Raw genomic sequence first — 18,581 nt, forward strand, 5'->3', positions numbered from 1 at the left:
CCCTATGGTGTGGAGATGACGTTGACGGTTTAATGAGGGGAAGCCTGAATATATGAGATATAAATGGCACAAAATATGGATTCTGTATAGTAGTCTTGACCTCGTGCAATTGAGATGAATATTATGAATGAATATGCATATTTTTCTTTTCGGTTTATAGGTTCGTTTATATTCGTTGAGACGCTAGTTCTAAGCAAATGCGTTTATAAACAGGTCCGCTTATGCATGAGGATTTGGTTGGAAAATAGGGTTACACCTTTTCGGCAAATCCGTGCTCTTCGAGTCCGCTCGCGTCGGTGTCGGGGGTTACTGCTGAAGATGAACCGATGACTTCTTCAAGGCGGCCATACACCTTTGGCGCACGACGAGGGGCGTGAGCTGCCGGAGCTGGGAGTTGGTAGCCACGTAACCTATGAGACAGTCAGTAACTTGACCCCATCAAGAACGCTACGAGCAGAAAAGACATGTCATCTCAATCAGTTAAAAAACACGTACCTAGGACCCTGGCCACTACTCTCAGGCATATCGGGAGCATAGTAGCGACGGAATGCTTCAACATCCTGTTCAAAGGTACCATTCTGAATACTCTCCCGAACACCGGCAAAGAACAGATCAAAGACGTGGTAATTATGGACCTGAAGAAGGGCCCAGGCAGTCATCTCTTTCGCAGCCAGCAAATGATGGAAGTACGCCCGGTGGTGTTTGCGACAAGCATAGCAAACACACCCTTCAGCCAAGGGAGAGACATCAGAAGCATTCTCCACAGACCAGATATCAGATCCAAAAGGCTGGGGCTGGTTCCCACCATCCAGCGCAACTGGAGCCGGGAACTTGAAGTCCAGCGCAATACCAGCATCAGACGAAGCGCCCAAAACAGGCGTCGTCAACAGATCTGCACCCAGTGAGATCTCACGCAGGATGTCATGAGGAGTGACAGGTTCACTCAACAACAACCGCGGCAAACCGCCCAAAGAAGGAGGAATATATTCCAAGGAGGCAGCTTCGTACAGCGCGAGGCCGGATATATCCCCTCGGAACTCATCCTCCAAATCTTCCAAGTAAAGCGATTGTTGCGCATTGTCCAGCGGTAGCACCGGCGCAAAGAATGCAGTCCTCGATTTCTCATCATCGCCGAGGCTTTTGCCGTATAGCTGCTCCAAGGCATCACGAGTGAAGGCATGCGTGCGATCAACCATCTTCTCGCGCCTCTTGTTACCAGGCTGCCTTCCAAGAACCAAATCTGCCATTCCAATAGCAATATCCGGTCTCAGCTTGTGCACTGCGTTCACATATTGTTTTGCGTGGAGTTGGTGGAATCCAATAGACGTAGACAGCGCAATAGAGGTCGACTTATTAGAAGGCGGGCATACAATTGCAGGAAAGCGGCGCGGGCCAAGGATCACAGTCATATCACTGGGGATACAGCTGAACTTTTTCAGCGGGGACTCGTGCGCCGCGGCGGGAGTCTTGTATACAGCTGCATTGTCGCTTCTCTCGATGACTGTTCTTAGCCCGGGCGGGCATGCGCTGTCAGATATGGTCTTAATATAGAAATGGGAGGGAAATTATCTCGTAGAGGTCTCACTTACAGTCCTCCAGTCCGATATATAAATTTCCAATCGCTGTATGGTCGCGCATCATGTCGTGTGCGATATGGGGCACTGTGCCCCGCGACGTGAGCGGGACATGATGAGGGGTTGTGATTGCCTTGCGACCTGGAATAGATAATTGGCCTATTCTCGGGGCAAGAACTGGTGCTGCTGAGCCCAGAAGACTGAATGTCATTGAGGGCTTTTCGGCCATGGCTGGTGGTTGTGGTGAAGGCTTCGGGGGGAATCTTATCGGCTGAAAATGCGATTTGCTGATAAACACCCCTCGGACTTGTCAACATTTGGACTTCTAGACTGTTGTCATATTCTGGGGGATCTGATCTTTACGACTGCACGATTGAACGCATACCATACAAAAACATTCATATTCTTCAACTATGACAGGATCATCAGCGACGCGACGCGGTGCCCTCATTGTCGTGGAGGGACTCGACCGCGCGGGCAAGTCAAGCCAATGTGAGATGCTAAGGGGCTTCCTCTCAGAACAGGGGCATAGCGTGAAATACATCCGATTCCCAGGTATTGAGCTGAATTGTATTTACTCTATGTGCCATTGATCTAATAAGTCTATAGACAGGACCACGCCAATCGGCAAATTAATCGATAGCTACCTCCGTGGCTCATCTCACCAAGACGACCATTCCATCCACCTCCTCTTCTCAGCAAACCGATGGGAGGTAGCAAAGAGAATCGAAGAAGATATCGCAAGCGGCATCACAGTCATTGTAGATCGTTACTCCTACTCCGGCGTCGTCTACTCGGCCGCCAAGGCGAACCCCACACTATCCCTGGACTGGGCATGGCAGCCGGAGATCGGTTTACCCCGTCCTGATATCTGTTTGTTCCTCGGAATTTCCCCCGAGGAAGCTGCTAAGCGTGGTGGATTCGGTGCTGAGCGTTATGAGAATGAGGCTATGCAAACCCGCGTGCGTGAGCTCTTCCAGACAATATTTGAAAGGATGCAGGACGTTGCCATCATTGATGCGGGTAAATCCATCGATGAGGTGTCGAAGGAGATTCAGCATGCTGTGACTGGTTGCATTGCACGTCTGGATATAACTAGTGCGCTGAGGAAGCTGGAACCTCTTGGGAACTAGAGACAGGCTAGACTTGGTCTCGCCTGTTATTCCACTAGTTCAGCGTCATCCCAGTCGCTGTCTTCGATCACGACTTCGAGTTTTTGCGCAGATTGAGATGTCTTGCTCTTTTGTCGGCTGTCGAAATCGGAGTCGGATTCCAGATCAACCTCTTGGTACCAGTCTGGTCTTAGGTCGTCTTCAGTCGATTCTTCAATTGGTTCTCGCGTCCGTTGGGACCTGGGCTTCACAGGAGATGACTGGGCTCCAGATGATGCCTTTGATTCTTTGCGGAGACGCTTCTCTTTCTTTGCTACCACTGCGCGCGCTTCTTTTTCTGCTCGGTTGCGGAAACTAAGCTCTTTCATCATAACCGACCATTGTACCACCGATTCACATTCTGGGCAGGTCCCTTGAACTGGTGTCAGGCGGTCCGGGTCATTGGCAGCGTCGAGAAACCTGGTAGATAAACACAAAATATGACTTGTGCCACGACACTCTGGTTGTGGACACACGACAATCTGTTCCTTCTCCGGAGACACAGATCCATTGCAACACTTGCACTGTAGGTCTTCTGCATCTTCCACAATGAACAGGGTTTTCTCGAGATAGTCCTCCAACCTGGTATAATCAACCGATAAGTTAGTCACGCCCCCGACAGGAGCAAGGTCGTTGCCTTTCTGCATAGCCGGCACCGCGCCGAGATTGTCGCCATCTAAAATAATCTTGATATTTGGAGGGAGGCGTCCATCAACTCGATCACTCCAAACCCGCCACATACGATATACATCGGCTCGGAAAAAGCGAACACGCAATGGCCACGTCGAGAAATAAGATGACCGTAGTAGCGAATGCAGATCCTCCAAATGAGCCGTCAAAGATCGTCTGACACGCGCACGCGGTTTGGCCTTGGGCTTACCCGTCTTGGGGTTGATATTAGGCTTGGCTGGAGCATTGGGATCTACTTCATCCTCGGATCCAAGGTGCCGAGATCTCTCCGGATGTTGCCAGGCCCACCTGCACGCCATTAAAATTTGATTCTGTTCATCGGGAATGGATATATATCTCGGAGATAAACAGGGGGTATACTTACTCGAATTGCAAAGCCCCGACTCGGTTCATGAACCCCTCCACTACCAGGGACATTTCCCAGGGTCGTAGACTGTCTCTCGCAGTTCGCTTGGCCCCACCCTTGGCGATGCCATTGTGCTGAGGGAGTCGTCGGATTGGGTTTGGCGTTGAACCAATGTATAGTGAGGCATGTCTGACTGTTGACCTGAGGAGATAACAGCAGTAATAAGCCGGGATTGGCTTGCGTTCGGACCCGTCCATGTCTGCGGCCAACTTTGCCCTTGATATTAGCTCCATTGCGGGTCCGCCGTTGATAAACATGGGTCACATGATGAGACATTTACGGGGCATCGGGGTAGGCAATTCACCATTTAACCGAGAATGAGGATACCGAAGTCGACGGGAAATATCTGACGGTAGAGTCATGTCCGAAGTGAACATTGATTGACATGATACACGGTCCGAGCCTTAAGAGAGGGCTGCAAAAAGTCCATACACCAACCTACAGTAAAAAACGACATATGAAAGCCCAACCTACCAACTGACTCCCAATTACTTGTCAGTCCAAGATGACGACCAACTGGTATTAGTCGCAATTAGTCCAACATGGAGTCTGTTCTACGGCAACAACACCAAGACTAATACTTAACACCGTATGATGTCGCATATCACGGGACTTCAATCCATGGTTCCGTTTGCAGTAACCGTAATTTACTAGTAAATTACCCTCAGAGGACCGTTTTGGCCGCAAATCGGGCCCTGAGAAGACCAATACCGTATGGATCGGTACTGGAATGAAAGAGTTCTTTTAGGTCTCTGGAGGTCTCATTCTTACTGGAGGCCCACACAGAGTGACCCGAGAGTACTTCTCAGTACATTGATCTGTACGTCCTGGCAACATAATCCACTAAGCTTCTATCCATCTACTCTTTCTTCCCTGCGACGGCTTTTCCCTCCCCCCCCCGGCTTCACTGTCTCTGTCTTTGATCTCACTTTCTTTTCTCTTTCTCTCTGGTTCGTGTTACCCAACTTTCCACCCTTCAGACCGCAGGACTTCCGAAACCGCCTTCCCTTCCTTGCTCTCAATGTCCTTGTCGCATCACTCCCACCTTTAATTTCCTCGACGAGACGCGCCCAATCTGACCGACCTACTACTAGTCCACCCCATTCTGAACAATGGGAGCTCCGGCCTCCGCCGGGGCGACCTCGACGGCCGCGGCCGCCCCAGGACAGCCGACTCGGTCCTCGAGCACTCACCCATCGCACGCCCACAATGTACCCTTGAGCGCTCGCAGATCTACGCCCCTTGATTTATCAACCGTGGAACGCCGTGGTCAACCGAATAATCCTCGAGAGCCTTCGAAGCGCATTCGCCCTCATGGAATCCCCGAAGCCCCGACATTTCGTCCAACCGAGGAGGAATTCAAAGACCCGGTGGCCTACATTCAAAAGATTGCCCCCGAAGGCAAGAAGTATGGAATTTGCCGAGTAGTCCCGCCTGAAGGCTGGCAACCTTCTTTCGCAATCGATACAGAGGTAGGAACACTCTTCTGACGGATGCGTTCCTGGACTGCGGCACTAGCAGGGACACTGTTGACAATTGTTGCAGCGATTCCATTTTAAAACCCGTCGACAAGAACTAAATTCTGTTGAAGGAGGTGAGTACCCATATCCAGCAGATCATTCCACCCTCCTGGGCGGGATCATGCCCAAGTGCGATTCTGACGCTATTCTAGGCAATCGCGCCAATATGAACTACGTCGACGGACTTGCCATGTTCCACAAGCAGCACGGAACCAACTACAGTAGACTACCCAGTGTCGACAAGCGGCCATTGGATCTTTACAAGCTCAAGAAGGCAGTCGAGATCCGTGGGGGTTTCGAATCCGTGTGCAAGACGAAGAAATGGGCTGAAATCGGTCGCGACCTCGGATACAGCGGCAAAATTATGTCCTCTTTGTCGACTTCGCTCAAGAACTCCTACCAGCGTTACCTACAGCCATACGAGGAGTATTTGGCCCGGGCCAAACCGGGTGTCCAGCAACAACTTGAGCTTGAGCATGGTGGTCCCTACACCCCTTCGCCCAACCAATCTCCCATGAATTACAAGCCTATGATGGATGAAAACGGCACCCCTTCGAGATCCCGCGATGAAACTCCCACTCTACCTCGGATGGCAGCTTCACACACCCCGACAGAAAAGTCACCCGAGAAGCCTACACCTTCCGTTGAACCCACCCCTCCTCCACGTCCTGCGCCTACCGGCTTTACTTCTGTGAATACTGGCCTTGGCGGTTTCACCGCGGTTAATCACTCTCCATTCACCCCGACGAACAATACTCCTGGCAGCAATACTCCGGCTCAAAACGGCCCGCCTATCAAACGAGAAGGAGAAAACGGTGCATCGACTCCTAACCCCGTTTCTGAACATGCTTTTGTCTCCACTCCCGTGAACTGTCAGCTTGGAGAATCTGTGAAGCGCGGCATTAGTCAGGATAATAGTTCCCTTAGTGAGAACGGTGATGATGACGGCGAAAGTGGGCGACGCAGCAAGCGCCTCAAAAAAGGTATATTTTCCGACGCTTCGAAACACGAATTCTCTAATCGTATTGATAGATTCACTACCAACCGTTGCTGGTTCTCATATGTCTCTTCTTCGGCCTGCACCACCCAAAGTTCGCAAGGATGGTGTTCAACCAGACGGAGAGGTAAGCATTGGCCCCGTATCAGTTATTAACCTTATATTGATAAATCTACAGAAATGTGAGACCTGTGGCAGTGCAGATGATCAAGACTCAATCCTATTGTGTGACGGCTGTGAGCTCGGATACCACAAAGCTTGCCTGGATCCATCCACCACGACACCATCGGAGCATGACTGGCATTGTCCCAAGTGCCTGGTCGGTACTGGGGAATTCGGCTTCGAGGATGGTGGTGTCTACTCTCTCAAGCAATTCCAAGAAAAGGCAAATGAGTTCAAGAAGAAGTATTTTGCTTCCAAAATGCCCTTCGATCCAGTTCTTAACACACACCGTCGCGAAACGGAGGATGACGTTGAAGCCGAGTTCTGGAAACTTGTTGTGGATCTTCATGAAACTGTTGAGGTTGAGTATGGTGCGGACATCCATTCGACCACCCATGGCAGTGGATTCCCTACCATTGAGCGCAACCCTCTTGACCCGTTTTCGTCTGATCCCTGGAACCTGAACGTGCTTCCGTTCTATGGTGACTCCCTATTCCGTCACATCAAGTCTGACATCTCTGGTATGACAGTGCCTTGGGTTTACGTTGGAATGTGCTTCTCAACTTTCTGTTGGCACAACGAGGATCATTACGCCTATTCGGCCAACTACCAGCACTTCGGAGCTACTAAAACATGGTATGGAATTCCAGGTGCTGATGCGGAGGCCTTTGAGGCCGCCATGCGCGATGCAGTGCCGGAACTATTTGAAGGACAACCCGATCTTCTTTTCCAGCTCGTTACATTGATGCCCCCCGACAAACTCAGAAAGGCGGGCGTCAACGTCTATGCCGTGGATCAGCGCGCTGGTCAATTCGTTCTCACCTTCCCTCAAGCGTATCATGCAGGGTTCAACCACGGCTTTAATTTTAATGAGGCGGTCAATTTTGCGCCTGCTGACTGGGAACCATATGGAGCACTCGGTGTTCAACGCCTTCAGAACTTCCGCAGACATCCATGCTTCTCGCATGATGAACTGCTTCTGACAGCGGCCTCGCGTGATACTTCAATTGCTACTTCTAAGTGGCTTGCGCCTGCTCTAAATAGAACCCGCAACCGAGAGCTTGCTGAACGTGCTCACTTCCTCAACCGACAAAAGGAAATCTCTGCCCTTAATTCCGCTTACTCCTCCTCTATGGCAGAGGGTCCACAGTCGAAGTTTGTAGTTGAGGATGAAGATCTCCCCGAAGATGATTACCAGTGTCAACATTGCAAAGCCTACGCTTACCTCACTCAGTTCCGCTGTCACAAATCAGGCAAAACAGTCTGTTTGATGCACGTGGATACTTATGACTGCTGTGGAGAAACTTATGCTCAGAAATTGTGTGGTCCAAACCACACCCTGCGTTATCGCATGAGTGATGCCGATTTAGACACGCTCGTGTTGAAGGTCCAAGAACGTGCCAGGATCCCGGAAGCTTGGACCGAAAAGCTCGACAAGACTTTGGAGGATGAACCAAAGCCCCAGCTTAAGGCCCTTCATAATTTACTCAATGAAGGTGAGAAAATCCCATACCACTTGTCTGGCCTTCAAGATCTTGCGGCCTTCGTCCAGCGTTGCGATAAATGGGTGGAAGAAGCCAACAACTACATTACCCGGAAACAACAAAACCGGAGAAAAAACGAAAAGGCATGGCGCAGGGCCAGTACCAAGGCGGCGCAGCTGGACGATCGCGACCGTGAAGTCCGCAGAGTGGAACACATCTACGCCCTTCTGGCAGAGGCTGATAAACTTTCGTTCGACTGTCCACAGATGGCGGCGTTGGAAGAGAAGACCCGCGAAATCGAGAAATTCCGCCAGGATATTAATGCTGCCCTTGTCAACCCGCATACCCGACCGATCCAGGAAATCGAGGAGATGATAGAATCCGGCCGAAACTTCAACGTGGAAATCCCGGAACTGGAACACCTGGAGCAAGTCTCCCGACAGATCAAATGGACCGATGAAGCTTCCCGCAAGCGCGATCAGTACTTGACCCTTCAGAATTGCCGAGACCTTGTGGCTTCTGCTGAACAAGTAGGCCTCGCTGAGACTAATGAGCACTTGCTCCATTTCAAGGAACTCACTCGTCTCGGCGATGCGTGGGAGAACAAGGCCAAGGAATTGATGTCGGTTGAAGCTGTCCACTATCAGCAATTAGAAGCTCTCTCTGCGCAGGCCTCTCGCTTCCCTGTGTCGCCCGATACTCTCACCGCTGTGGATGCTATATTGACCAAACAACGTGAGGCGCAGAAGCGGATCCAAACTCTCTACGAGAAGAGCAAGGATCCCGAGCTGAAGAACCGACCAAAGTATAAGGACATCCGAGACCTGATGGAATCTCTTGAGCATTTGACCAGTCGGCCTATCGGCGCAATTGACCTAGAGAGGGAGCAAAAGCGACACGAAGACTGGATGAGGAAGGGCAAGAAGCTGTTTGGCAAGGCAAACGCTCCTTTGCACATCTTGCGGTCCCACATGGAGTATGTCGCTAAGCGGAATTCATTCTGCTTCGATCTTGAAGACAGTTATCGTCCGCCAGTTGAGCCTTCTTCTCGGGATAACTCCCCCGAAGGGTTACTTGAAAATACCAACAGCGCGCCCAATGTGTGGGGCCCTAAGTCAAGAAAGAGGGATGTGTTCTGTATCTGCAGACACTCCGAGGCAGGCATGATGATTGAATGTGAAGTCTGTCATGAATGGTAAGTCGACAAAGCATTAGGGATTGGTATTCAGAATACTTACAGCGCATAGGTACCACGGAAAATGTTTGAAGATTGCTAGAGGCAAAGTCAAAGAATTCGACAAGTACACATGCCCGATCTGCGATTGGCGACAAAAGATTCCACGTGATGCAGCTCGTCCAAAGCTTGAGGACCTTCAGGACTGGCATGCAGAGATCGCAACTCTCCCTTTTCAGCCCGAAGAGGAAGAAGTGCTTGAGAACATCATTAACCAGGCCACTGCGTTCCGCGATTTCTTGCATGGCTTCACGAATGCTGCGTGCACCACAACCGAGGAAGTGCCTACCTTGATATTCTACCTACGAAAAATTGAAGGTGCTGAAGTTCTTCTCACCTTCGAGACCAACTTCTTCCGACAGGAAATTCATAAGTGGGCACCGGTTGCCCCGGAGCCTCCCCCGATTCTGGAACAATCCTTGTCAACTCGGAAGCCACGTCCTACCAAGCAGCAGAAGATGATGGCCCAACTTGGCGTGGATCGCCCCGAAGATCTTCCAGAGCATCTTCGGCCCAAGCATATCGGTGTCACCAAGCGGAAGTCGGTGGACGCTCAATCACAGTCTGCTCGTCCTACATCTTTGCAGCCAGCCCCTGTCACTTCCAGTGGTACCCAGCCTCCAAGCACGGGTCCAACATTGACGCCGATGTCTGACCCCAACACTGCCTCATATCCTTTCTCCGCAAACTACTCTCTGCCTGTCAGTGACTCCACACCCGCTTTTGCGCCCACATCCTCCTCCGCTTTCCTCCCTCACGCCGTCGCCTCTCAATCTCCTTCATTTCTCCCTCGTTCTCCCTCGCCCCAACAAGGAATGGAAACATCACTGTTCAGCCCTCCACGTTTCGGCCGTGAACCTCAATTCGCAAGCAGCAGTCCTCGCCAGAATTTGGATGACGTGTTTGCAGATCTGACCAATCAAGAAGATGTCGACCCTGAAGCCGAGGGACAATCTATGGAGAATACTCATGCGAACGAGGCCCTCGAGGCTCTGGTAGCCGATAATGGCAGCAGTCGTGCTGGCTCAGTTCATGAGGAACCTGTTCAATCCGGTGAACATCATGAACTCAAACACGAAGGCACCAATGACACCCTCGATGACTCGGAGCTATAATCATACTTTGCTTGAATGTGTTTTCGGTGGAATCTTTTCTTTTCTAAAACTCGACCATGCCCCTCAGGTCCTTACTGTTTTTCTATTGGCTTTTTCTTTTCTTCTCTCTTTCTGGCTCCCCTTTTCTATGCTTCGTTTGTTATCAATTCTCGAAAAGGGTGTACTACAAGAGATGGATCTGGCGAGTCCGGGAGGTGTTTTTCAGCGAATGCTTTCCTGCTTTTGTTTCTGCATTTCATACCACCAAGACTACGTCTGTCACGAGTTACTGTTTTTGCTGCTGCCAACTTTCACTGTAATACTAGTTGAATCCAGCCAATTTTATTGAGTTTCATTCGCTTTCCGGCTTATTTGATATCTGCATAGGCTCCCAAAGCAGTTTGCCCACCGGTATGAATGAACAAAACATTCACTTCATCCGAGGGCTGTTCCATATTCACAACCTCTCTTTCTTTGGCCCAATGCATCATTCCCCTCGCAACCTTGGCCGTATACACTGGGTCCAGTATCATGCCTTCTGTCCTAGCCATGGACTCCAACGCTTCCTTCGCATCGGCATCAAGAATACCATACCCACTCCCAACAAACCGATCATCAAGCCGCACCTCATCCATCCCAATATCTCCCTCCGCAACCCCGATCATCCTCCCAGCTTTCCGAGCAAAAGCCAGCACCCTCTCCTCATGATACTTCCTCGGCATCGTTGGTGAATTCAAAACCCCAATAACTCTCCGTGAGCCCCCTCCCATCTTCTCCAACAAGTGAAACCCAGCAACCAACCCCCCAACCGTACTCCCACTCCCACAAGCAACAAAAACATAATCAAACCTGCCGCTTCCAGAAAGCTCTATCTCTTGCTCTTGCAATGCAATCTCAAATGCCGCTCGCGCATATCCCAATCCTCCGAGCGGATGCAAACTCGCACCCCCAGGAATCCAATACGGTCTCTCCCCGTCAGCCATTAACTCCTCTAGCAACGGTGTCGCATCACGCGCCAGCGCGTCCCCGCTCTCACACACCCGCACGTCAGCCCCGAGAAGATGATTGATCTGTACGTTTCCCGAGCGCAGATAAGCCTCTTTATCAGCAGCAGCGCGCAATCCACCGCCCGTACCACGGTGTAAGAGAACCACGGCTCTGAGACCCAGTTTCCGTGCTAGGGCTGCGACTTGTACTGTGTGGTTGCTTTGGATTGCGCCCTCTGTTACGAGCGTTGTTGCTGGGCCTGCGAGGGGGGGGCTTGGGTTTGGGTTGTTCTCGTGGGCGTGGTGGATGGGGTTGTTGGAGAGGATATCGGGGACTATGTATTCTAATTTGCGGTATTTGTTTCCTGCGCATGCTAGTGGGGAGGAGTGATCGTCGCGTTTGGCGAAGAGGGATATGCGGGGGGATGTTTTTGGGGTTGATATTGATAATGTGGGTAGAGGGTGGATTGGGGATGGGGTTTGGTAGAGAATTGCATGGCGGGGGATTTGCGAGAAGCTTTCTGGGAGCGAAATTGCCATTGCGCTTCTCATTGTGCAGCGAAGGGACGTGAACGAGGGATGAAGGTGAAGTCGAAGACGAGTTGGAGTCGAGTTGGAGACGGTCGACTCCGCACGTGCTGGACCATGACGTTGCGGATCAGATCTTTTTTCTCAACAATGTCTCTCCTCTTCTTCCTTCGACAGGCTCGCCAGCTGCACCGCCAGTTCCTTTCGGGGGCTGTATCCGAGTCTCCAATCTATGTCATCGGCAATCCTTCTGCTGATCTGGACTCGATTGTTTCAGCGATTGTTTATTCTTTCTGCGCGAACAACCGCCTCCCCCTCAAAGCCCCGCGGCCGCACATTCCACTTCTCAATCTTCCCAATGTGCCTGCAGGACCAGAACTGTACCGGCTACGACCGGAATTTGCTACTGCATTATGGCTTTCGACTAATTTCCCCGTATTGAAGACCGAGGAGCAGTTTGAGAATACCCAGGACTCGGCGGGAAATCTTCTTCGCGAACATGTCGTGACAGTTGCAGACTTCGCCCAGGATATGAAAGAGCAGAACATCCTTGAGCAGCTCCTCGCTGATGTAACCCTGGTTGATTGGAACGCCTTGCCTGTTCCTTCCAACACAGACAAGGGATATGGCTCACTCTCCGGTTTGCCAGGTGTCACCTTCCGAACTGTGGGATGCATCGACCACCACGTCGATGAGAAATTCATGCCAGGCGCTGAGTCTCTACCGGAGAACCAGCCTCTGATCATCCAACCCGGTCCTGGTTCCTGTGCCTCCCTTATTACGAGAGAATTACAGAGCCGGACGCTTATGGGTGGCGAGCAAGCCTTCTTAGAAGAAATGGCACAAGTAGCAAAGCTCGCTCTCTCGGCGGTATTGATCGATACATCGAATCTAACTGCCGAGGGTAAGGTCACTGATGTTGACTGCAAGGCAGTCAAGACCCTGCACTCACAGATCAGGGGAGGATTGGAAGCATCCGAAGCTTCTGGGGATAAATGGGATCTAGAATCTTTCTACAATGATGTTCTGAATGCTAAACAGAACAGTCTTGATCTCTTGAATCTGAATGAAGTTCTTGATCGTGATTATAAGGACTGGAGTGAGACGTCCCAGTCTTCTGGCGAAAATGTGAAGATGGGCTTCTGCTCTTCCGTTAAGCCTATTCGGTGGATTGTGCAGAAATCGGGGACACCGGAGAAATTCCTGGATGCTATACACGCTTTTGCTTCAACACAGAAAGAGCTAGATGTTGTTGTCGTTATGACGGCATTTACTGCTGCTGATGGCTCGTTTTGTCGCGAGCTGTTTGTCTGCGTGATTCGTGAGAATCAGTGTGCACTTGATGGCGTCAAGGCTTTTGTGGAGCAGACAACCTCTCAGCTCGAGCTTGTGGATTGGTCGCCGTTAGATAACGAGCATATCTCCGGGCAGGAGGATATAGGTTCTGCTCTCAATGGATCAGATACACCCTTTTGGAGAAGGTTGTGGATTCAGAAGAATGCCGCTGGCAGTAGAAAGCAGGTTGCGCCACTGCTACGGACTGCAGTATCTAAGTTATAAAGGAATTACTATGGATTCTATATGATAGAAATACAATGCACGGGGTACCGAGATTGAACATGCAGAATTGAATTGCTCAGAACTCCTATGAATGCGAACTCTGAAACACCAATATCCAGATATCTGCAAATGACAAGGGGAACAAAAGAAAAGGTAATGCACAATATACGCAATGCTTGAAGCCGACCAGATGCAATGTCAGTATGGAAGAAGGACAAGATCACACACGAGATGAATAGAAAAAAGTGTCGAAGATATGCAGGCGTATAGAACGCGGAACAAAACGAGCAATGAAAGCAAAGGAAGGAAGGGAAATAAAAGCAATGCAGCCGCCTTTGGGAGATCTAGTGAATCAACAAACGCCCATACCATCCATGTAGTACATTAAACACATTCCCACTCGCAGAATACACACCACCGCGCGGCGCGGTCAGCGAGCACCAGACCACGCCACATACCCCGTTCCCCGATTTTGATAACTGTTTCCCACACGCTTCCTTCAGCGGCGGCATGGGTGACCGATTCGGTGCCACTATCGCTGCTGATCATATGCTCTGCCTTCCGAGTAAGACGGAGGATCTTGCCGGAGGGAGATTGAATGGCGAGTTTAGCAGGCTTGTCCCGTCCAGAGGCAGACTTTGTGGATGAGATTGCAGAAGTTGATGCCGAGAACTCATATGAAGCGCCCGAAACAGTGGAGCCACCTGCATTGCTGGAGACCATGCTCAATGCGCTAGATGGACGGGTGAAGACGGATGATGGCGAGCCACGGCCGTTGGAGGATGGTTCGTCCTTGGCTGGTGTTGCAGATGATGGATGCTGGCGCACGGCGAAGACGAAGGTGTTGTTGACTGCTAGACGAGAGCATTGCGGTTGCATAATGTACAAGTCGTGACGCTGAGCATGTGGTGTTGGGTGGCGCAGGACGAAGTCGTACGACGGGTTCTCTCCAGTGTGGGTCATTGGGAGAGCGAAAGCCAGGGGATGGGGAATGTCTTTGCTTGAGTGCATCAGACCCTTCTTTCCTGCGTAAACTTTCAACACACCCTGTCCCTCATCTCCGGGGAGGACGGCCTTGATGGTGATACGTTTTTGGCCGTGGATCCAATCTGGCTGGACGAGAGCACGCTTGCGTACGACGTCTCCGCTTTCAAAGAAGTCACCATCTGCGTCGCGAGCGAAAGCTGGAGCTTCAACTTCCGCAGCACACTCCACGTCTGTAGGGACCAAAAGCCGTAGCTGCATTACTTCTAAGCCTTCTATGCGAAGTAAGCTCGTGTCATAGTCTGGTAGCTGAACACCCATTTTGAAATATTGCGGGCAGACAGAGGGCAGAGCGAGGAGGACGTCAGGTGAGATTGGTGGGCAAATGTGCTGTTCTTCTGGGTAGAGCGGGACGTGGGTATAGCAAAGGTCGAGCGGGCGTGTCAGGAAGTACCAGCTCTCTGCCACGGCGGAGTTGTTAGAGACAAAACGGCTCCGCTGGGGATTTGTGGGGTTAGCCAGCGCGGAATCAATGAAGCGCCATTCGCCGTCGACAAGGACTGCGTTCCACCAGTGATTGGGACGGGAGAGGCTTTCGAGATCAAGAACATCGCCAGGGCACTTGAGGAATCCTCGGATGATTTCTGTATGCAAACCAACAGCTGCACACATCTCATGCACTAGAAGAGCAATTTCCTCCGGGGTGCCTCGCTTGGCCTGTAGTAGTCTCTTCATGTCGACTTCGAGGCCATCAGCCGGTTCCTCCCAAGCAATCTTCTCGCTGACCCAGGTAAAGATGGCGCGTAGGCGTTGAACGTCACTTTTGTATGGTCGACAAATATAGGCTTGTGCAAGACTCATGGGATTTGTCGTTGGCGGAAGACTACTGATAAACCTTGCACTTTTGTCAACAAGGTTCAGGTTTGCCGCATTGAAATTGATAGGTTCGCTGATTGGTTGGCCGTCAATGCTCTCATCTCCCTCTGCGGTATCGTAAAGCTCCTCCACAGCGTAGATCACAGGATGATCGTGCATCTGACAGCGTTCTGCCCTTTCAACTCTCTCGTTGCGGCTGGGAGAGGATGCTCGGTTAACATCCCGTCGCACTTGAACCCAGTCAATGGTACTGGCGCTGCCAAGTCCCATATCACGGGCACTATCACGGTTTCCATAGGATGTGAGCATAGGTGATACCACGTCAATTCCTCTATTGCTTTTGGTCGGAGATTGAGATTGTGATCTGTCGCCATGGGCAGAAATGCTGCTCCTTGCACTGGCAGCACCGGTCTTGGCTGTCTCAAAGATTTTCTTGAAGAAGCCTTGCTTTTTCGTCTTTGGTGTTGAGAGTCCACCAAACACCCCGCTGTGATCAGTTGTGTCGAGACCAGTTGATGACCAAGGAATAGCAGAGGATGCACCCTGTCGAGATGAGTTATGGCTAGAGTGATAGGATACACCGGTGAAAGGGGTCTCTGGACGGGCATCGCTGAAACCACGAGAGCGCACAGTGTCCATCGCGGTGTTTGGCCGTTCGTGGCCGCCTCGTCTGGCAAAACTACCCGCACTCGTGGCACTGAAGCCCCCTGCAGAGAATCCGCTCATGAGGCTTTGGCTGGTCTTGTCCGTACTATTGGTCATCGATGTGCCATTGCTCTGATTGCCGCTGGAAGAATTGGTCGCGCTAGACTTGTTCGTGAATGATCTGTTAAGGATGTCTCCCCGGAGATCTTGGCCAGACCTGCGAGACTTGAGGTGAGGGAACTGTCCTGCAATTGAATTGTTACGTGGATGATAGGTAGCATGCTTTGGAGGCGGTGGAGGGGGTCCGTCATCAACCCCAGCAGTACTCTTATCATCCTCGGGCTGTCGGTTCTGGTCCTCCAGTTGGCGAAGACGGCTCTCCATTCTTTGGACATAATTGTTCAACTGCGGAGGACCATCCATATAATGGTCATTGCCGTAGACGCTGTTTCTATGAACGAGGCCCCCTTGATGTTGATCTTTGTCTCCATCAAAGCCCATTGATGTCAATGGACGACGTTTGTTGCCTTGTGGGGTCCTTTCATTTGACGTATCGAAGTTTTCTGGTGCCCATGGGTCATTAAATGTTGGTGTTGGAGAAGGCGATGCAGCGTCGCGGGGTAGGCCCATATCTTCCAATGAAGTCATGACATCTTCCATGGCATCCCGTAATGGGGATGGTGTGTTTCCATGCAAATCGGACTGTGCTGAATGTTCCGACATTGCGGAGTGGGCGGAAGCTGCCGATGGAGATGGAGTACGATTGAATATTACATAACGATCGTTCATATCCAGAGGTGCAGGAGAACGTGAAGGGCGAGGAGCGTGGGATGGCGGTTGAGGAGAATGCGCGCGGTGCTGCGATGCATGCATTGGTGGCTGAGGAGAACGCGCCCGGTACTGATCAGAATGTATCGGTGGCTGAGGAGAATGAGCACGATACTGTTGAGCGTGCATGGGTGGCTGGGGCGACTGGGCTCGATACTGGTCCGGATGCATTGACGGCTGTGGAGAATTGGATGCCGCGCGACTGATCGCAACACGGTGCGGCGGGGGAGGTGGAGGAGGAGGTGAGTCTTCTCGATCCTCTTGCATCTGTAACGGAGATGGCGCACGGGATGAATGCCGGTAAGATGACATGCTGCCCTGTGGAACCATTGCAGTCGAGTACTCTTGCATCTGTAAGGGGGATGGTTCGCGAGATGCATGATGGTATGATGAAGCACTGCCATATGGTACCATTGCGGATGCATGTTCTTGTATTTGCAAGGGAGACGGCTCGCGGGACGCATGTCGGTAAGAAGACATGCTGCCTTGAGGAACTATCGAAGATGAGTATTCATGTTGTTGTAATGGAGATGGCTCTCGCGATGAATGTCGGTAGGATGAGATACTGCCACGAGGCACAATTGCTGATGAGTAGTCCTGCGCCGGTAATGGAGATGGTTCCCGAGACATTACAGGGCGAGAAGATGAGACACTGCTCTTCGGCATCATCGATGACGGGCGTTCCTGTACTTGGAATGGCGATGGTTCACGGGACGAAGGCCGAGAGGATGAAACACTTCCTCGTGGCATGATAGCAGATGGTGAGCGCTCTGGCTCCACCGAGGAGCGTGGCGATGCGCCGCGCGATGATGGTCGCGATGCAGACGATGTGGGACGGGATACTGAGCCCTGGTTCTTGACCGCCGACGCGTGGGTGCGCAATGGCTTTGTGCTGCGTGGAACACTGCCATCTCGAGGTGGAGTTTGAGGGATCGAAGGTGCTGGGCTAGATCCAAGTGGGCCAGTAGCTAGTTTGGCAGATGGTGATACAGCTTCCTTGTGCGCCTGGAAAGGCTTGCGCCACACGGTTTTCTGCTTCTTGGGTGCAAATGTAGGATTGTTGACCGGCGAGGATCCCGCTAGAACCATAGGACTGGTATCCCGGCTCACAGGTACAAAGTCTTCACTCAGAAGCTCAACAAAGTTGGATGGGAACAGTCCCACTGCGCGCCTGTCTCGGCGCAACCGACCCATCCACCATTGTCCATCCCCGGCATTCAAACATTCGATCAGATCTCCCTCTACAAATCCCAAATCTCGGTTTGTCTCTCCGCCCCAAGAGTATACTGCTCGGCACCAGCATGGGAACTTCGCTGGCAGCTGAGCCATCACGTTCACTGAGACAACGTGTGGTCGCAACACACGAATTTAACCCAATCAGCACTTTTATACCGTGGCGCAGTTTCGAGAATTGTATGTTTAGGTCACGGTCGGCAGTGGATGTATCAAATCTAGGTGTTGCGTGGTTGGTACCAACACAGCTTCCCAGCTGAGATGGGGTCGCAGGGTAAACGCACGGTCGCAGGGATAGCTAGGTAGCAACGGTCGCTCAGTCAATCAGCATTGCATGGGAGAATGGTAATCGGGGATTAGAGGGGGCTCATTGACTGCCCAATGCCAATGTGCTGGGAGACAGAGTCGGGGTGTGGAAGGAGTCGGTCAGGCCCAATTGTTTACTGGGGTAGTTCAGGTTGTTTACGTTGTGGTGGTGGTCCGCTAGGCCCGATCGGGAGAGGGAGGTCTTATCGATAAGCTTAATCGACTTATGTAATTGGGGTTTTCTACTCATCAGCCTCTGGAATGGGAGAAAAGTACGGCCGTCAAGCTGATCCATCAGTTGATATATTACGCGAGGAACATGT

The 18,581-nt window shown here is 51.4% G+C and overlaps 7 protein-coding genes across 7 annotated transcripts; 3 read left to right on the forward strand and 4 right to left on the reverse strand.

Moving 5' to 3' along the window:
- Nucleotides 1–250: 250 nt before the first annotated feature.
- N7511_000156 (tRNA-ribosyltransferase family protein) lies at nt 251–1,803 on the reverse strand (the record flags this gene model as incomplete). Its single annotated transcript, XM_057122581.1, has 3 exons — nt 251–410; nt 496–1,501; nt 1,590–1,803. 3 exons carry the CDS (start codon nt 1,801–1,803, stop codon nt 251–253), a joined length of 1,380 nt encoding a protein of 459 aa, XP_056988314.1.
- Nucleotides 1,804–1,987: 184 nt separating this feature from the next.
- On the forward strand, nt 1,988–2,707 carry N7511_000157 (bifunctional thymidylate/uridylate kinase; the record flags this gene model as incomplete). The annotated part of the gene is made up of 2 exons (XM_057122582.1): nt 1,988–2,129; nt 2,184–2,707. The coding sequence occupies 2 exons, from the start codon at nt 1,988–1,990 to the stop codon at nt 2,705–2,707; spliced, it is 666 nt and encodes a 221-aa protein (XP_056988315.1).
- Nucleotides 2,708–2,733: 26 nt separating this feature from the next.
- On the reverse strand, nt 2,734–4,054 carry N7511_000158 (structure-specific endonuclease subunit SLX1; the record flags this gene model as incomplete). The annotated part of the gene is made up of 2 exons (XM_057122583.1): nt 2,734–3,703; nt 3,780–4,054. 2 exons carry the CDS (start codon nt 4,052–4,054, stop codon nt 2,734–2,736), a joined length of 1,245 nt encoding a protein of 414 aa, XP_056988316.1.
- An 879-nt stretch (nt 4,055–4,933) lies between these two features.
- N7511_000159 (uncharacterized protein) lies at nt 4,934–10,333 on the forward strand (the record flags this gene model as incomplete). Its single annotated transcript, XM_057122584.1, has 5 exons — nt 4,934–5,293; nt 5,367–6,324; nt 6,374–6,465; nt 6,517–9,179; nt 9,232–10,333. The coding sequence occupies 5 exons, from the start codon at nt 4,934–4,936 to the stop codon at nt 10,331–10,333; spliced, it is 5,175 nt and encodes a 1,724-aa protein (XP_056988317.1).
- Nucleotides 10,334–10,680: 347 nt separating this feature from the next.
- On the reverse strand, nt 10,681–11,850 carry N7511_000160 (1-aminocyclopropane-1-carboxylate deaminase/D-cysteine desulfhydrase; the record flags this gene model as incomplete). The annotated part of the gene is made up of 1 exon (XM_057122585.1): nt 10,681–11,850. One exon carries the CDS (start codon nt 11,848–11,850, stop codon nt 10,681–10,683), a length of 1,170 nt encoding a protein of 389 aa, XP_056988318.1.
- A 126-nt stretch (nt 11,851–11,976) lies between these two features.
- On the forward strand, nt 11,977–13,386 carry N7511_000161 (putative exopolyphosphatase; the record flags this gene model as incomplete). Its single annotated transcript, XM_057122586.1, has 1 exon — nt 11,977–13,386. One exon carries the CDS (start codon nt 11,977–11,979, stop codon nt 13,384–13,386), a length of 1,410 nt encoding a protein of 469 aa, XP_056988319.1.
- A 384-nt stretch (nt 13,387–13,770) lies between these two features.
- Nucleotides 13,771–18,048, reverse strand: N7511_000162 (putative SH3 domain protein (Cyk3); the record flags this gene model as incomplete). Its single annotated transcript, XM_057122587.1, has 1 exon — nt 13,771–18,048. The coding sequence occupies one exon, from the start codon at nt 18,046–18,048 to the stop codon at nt 13,771–13,773; it is 4,278 nt and encodes a 1,425-aa protein (XP_056988320.1).
- Nucleotides 18,049–18,581: the final 533 nt, after the last annotated feature.

The sequence above is a fragment of the Penicillium nucicola genome (assembly GCF_028828085.1).
Source record: "Penicillium nucicola strain IBT 29836 chromosome Unknown utg000001l, whole genome shotgun sequence".
Lineage (NCBI taxonomy): Eukaryota > Fungi > Ascomycota > Eurotiomycetes > Eurotiales > Aspergillaceae > Penicillium > Penicillium nucicola.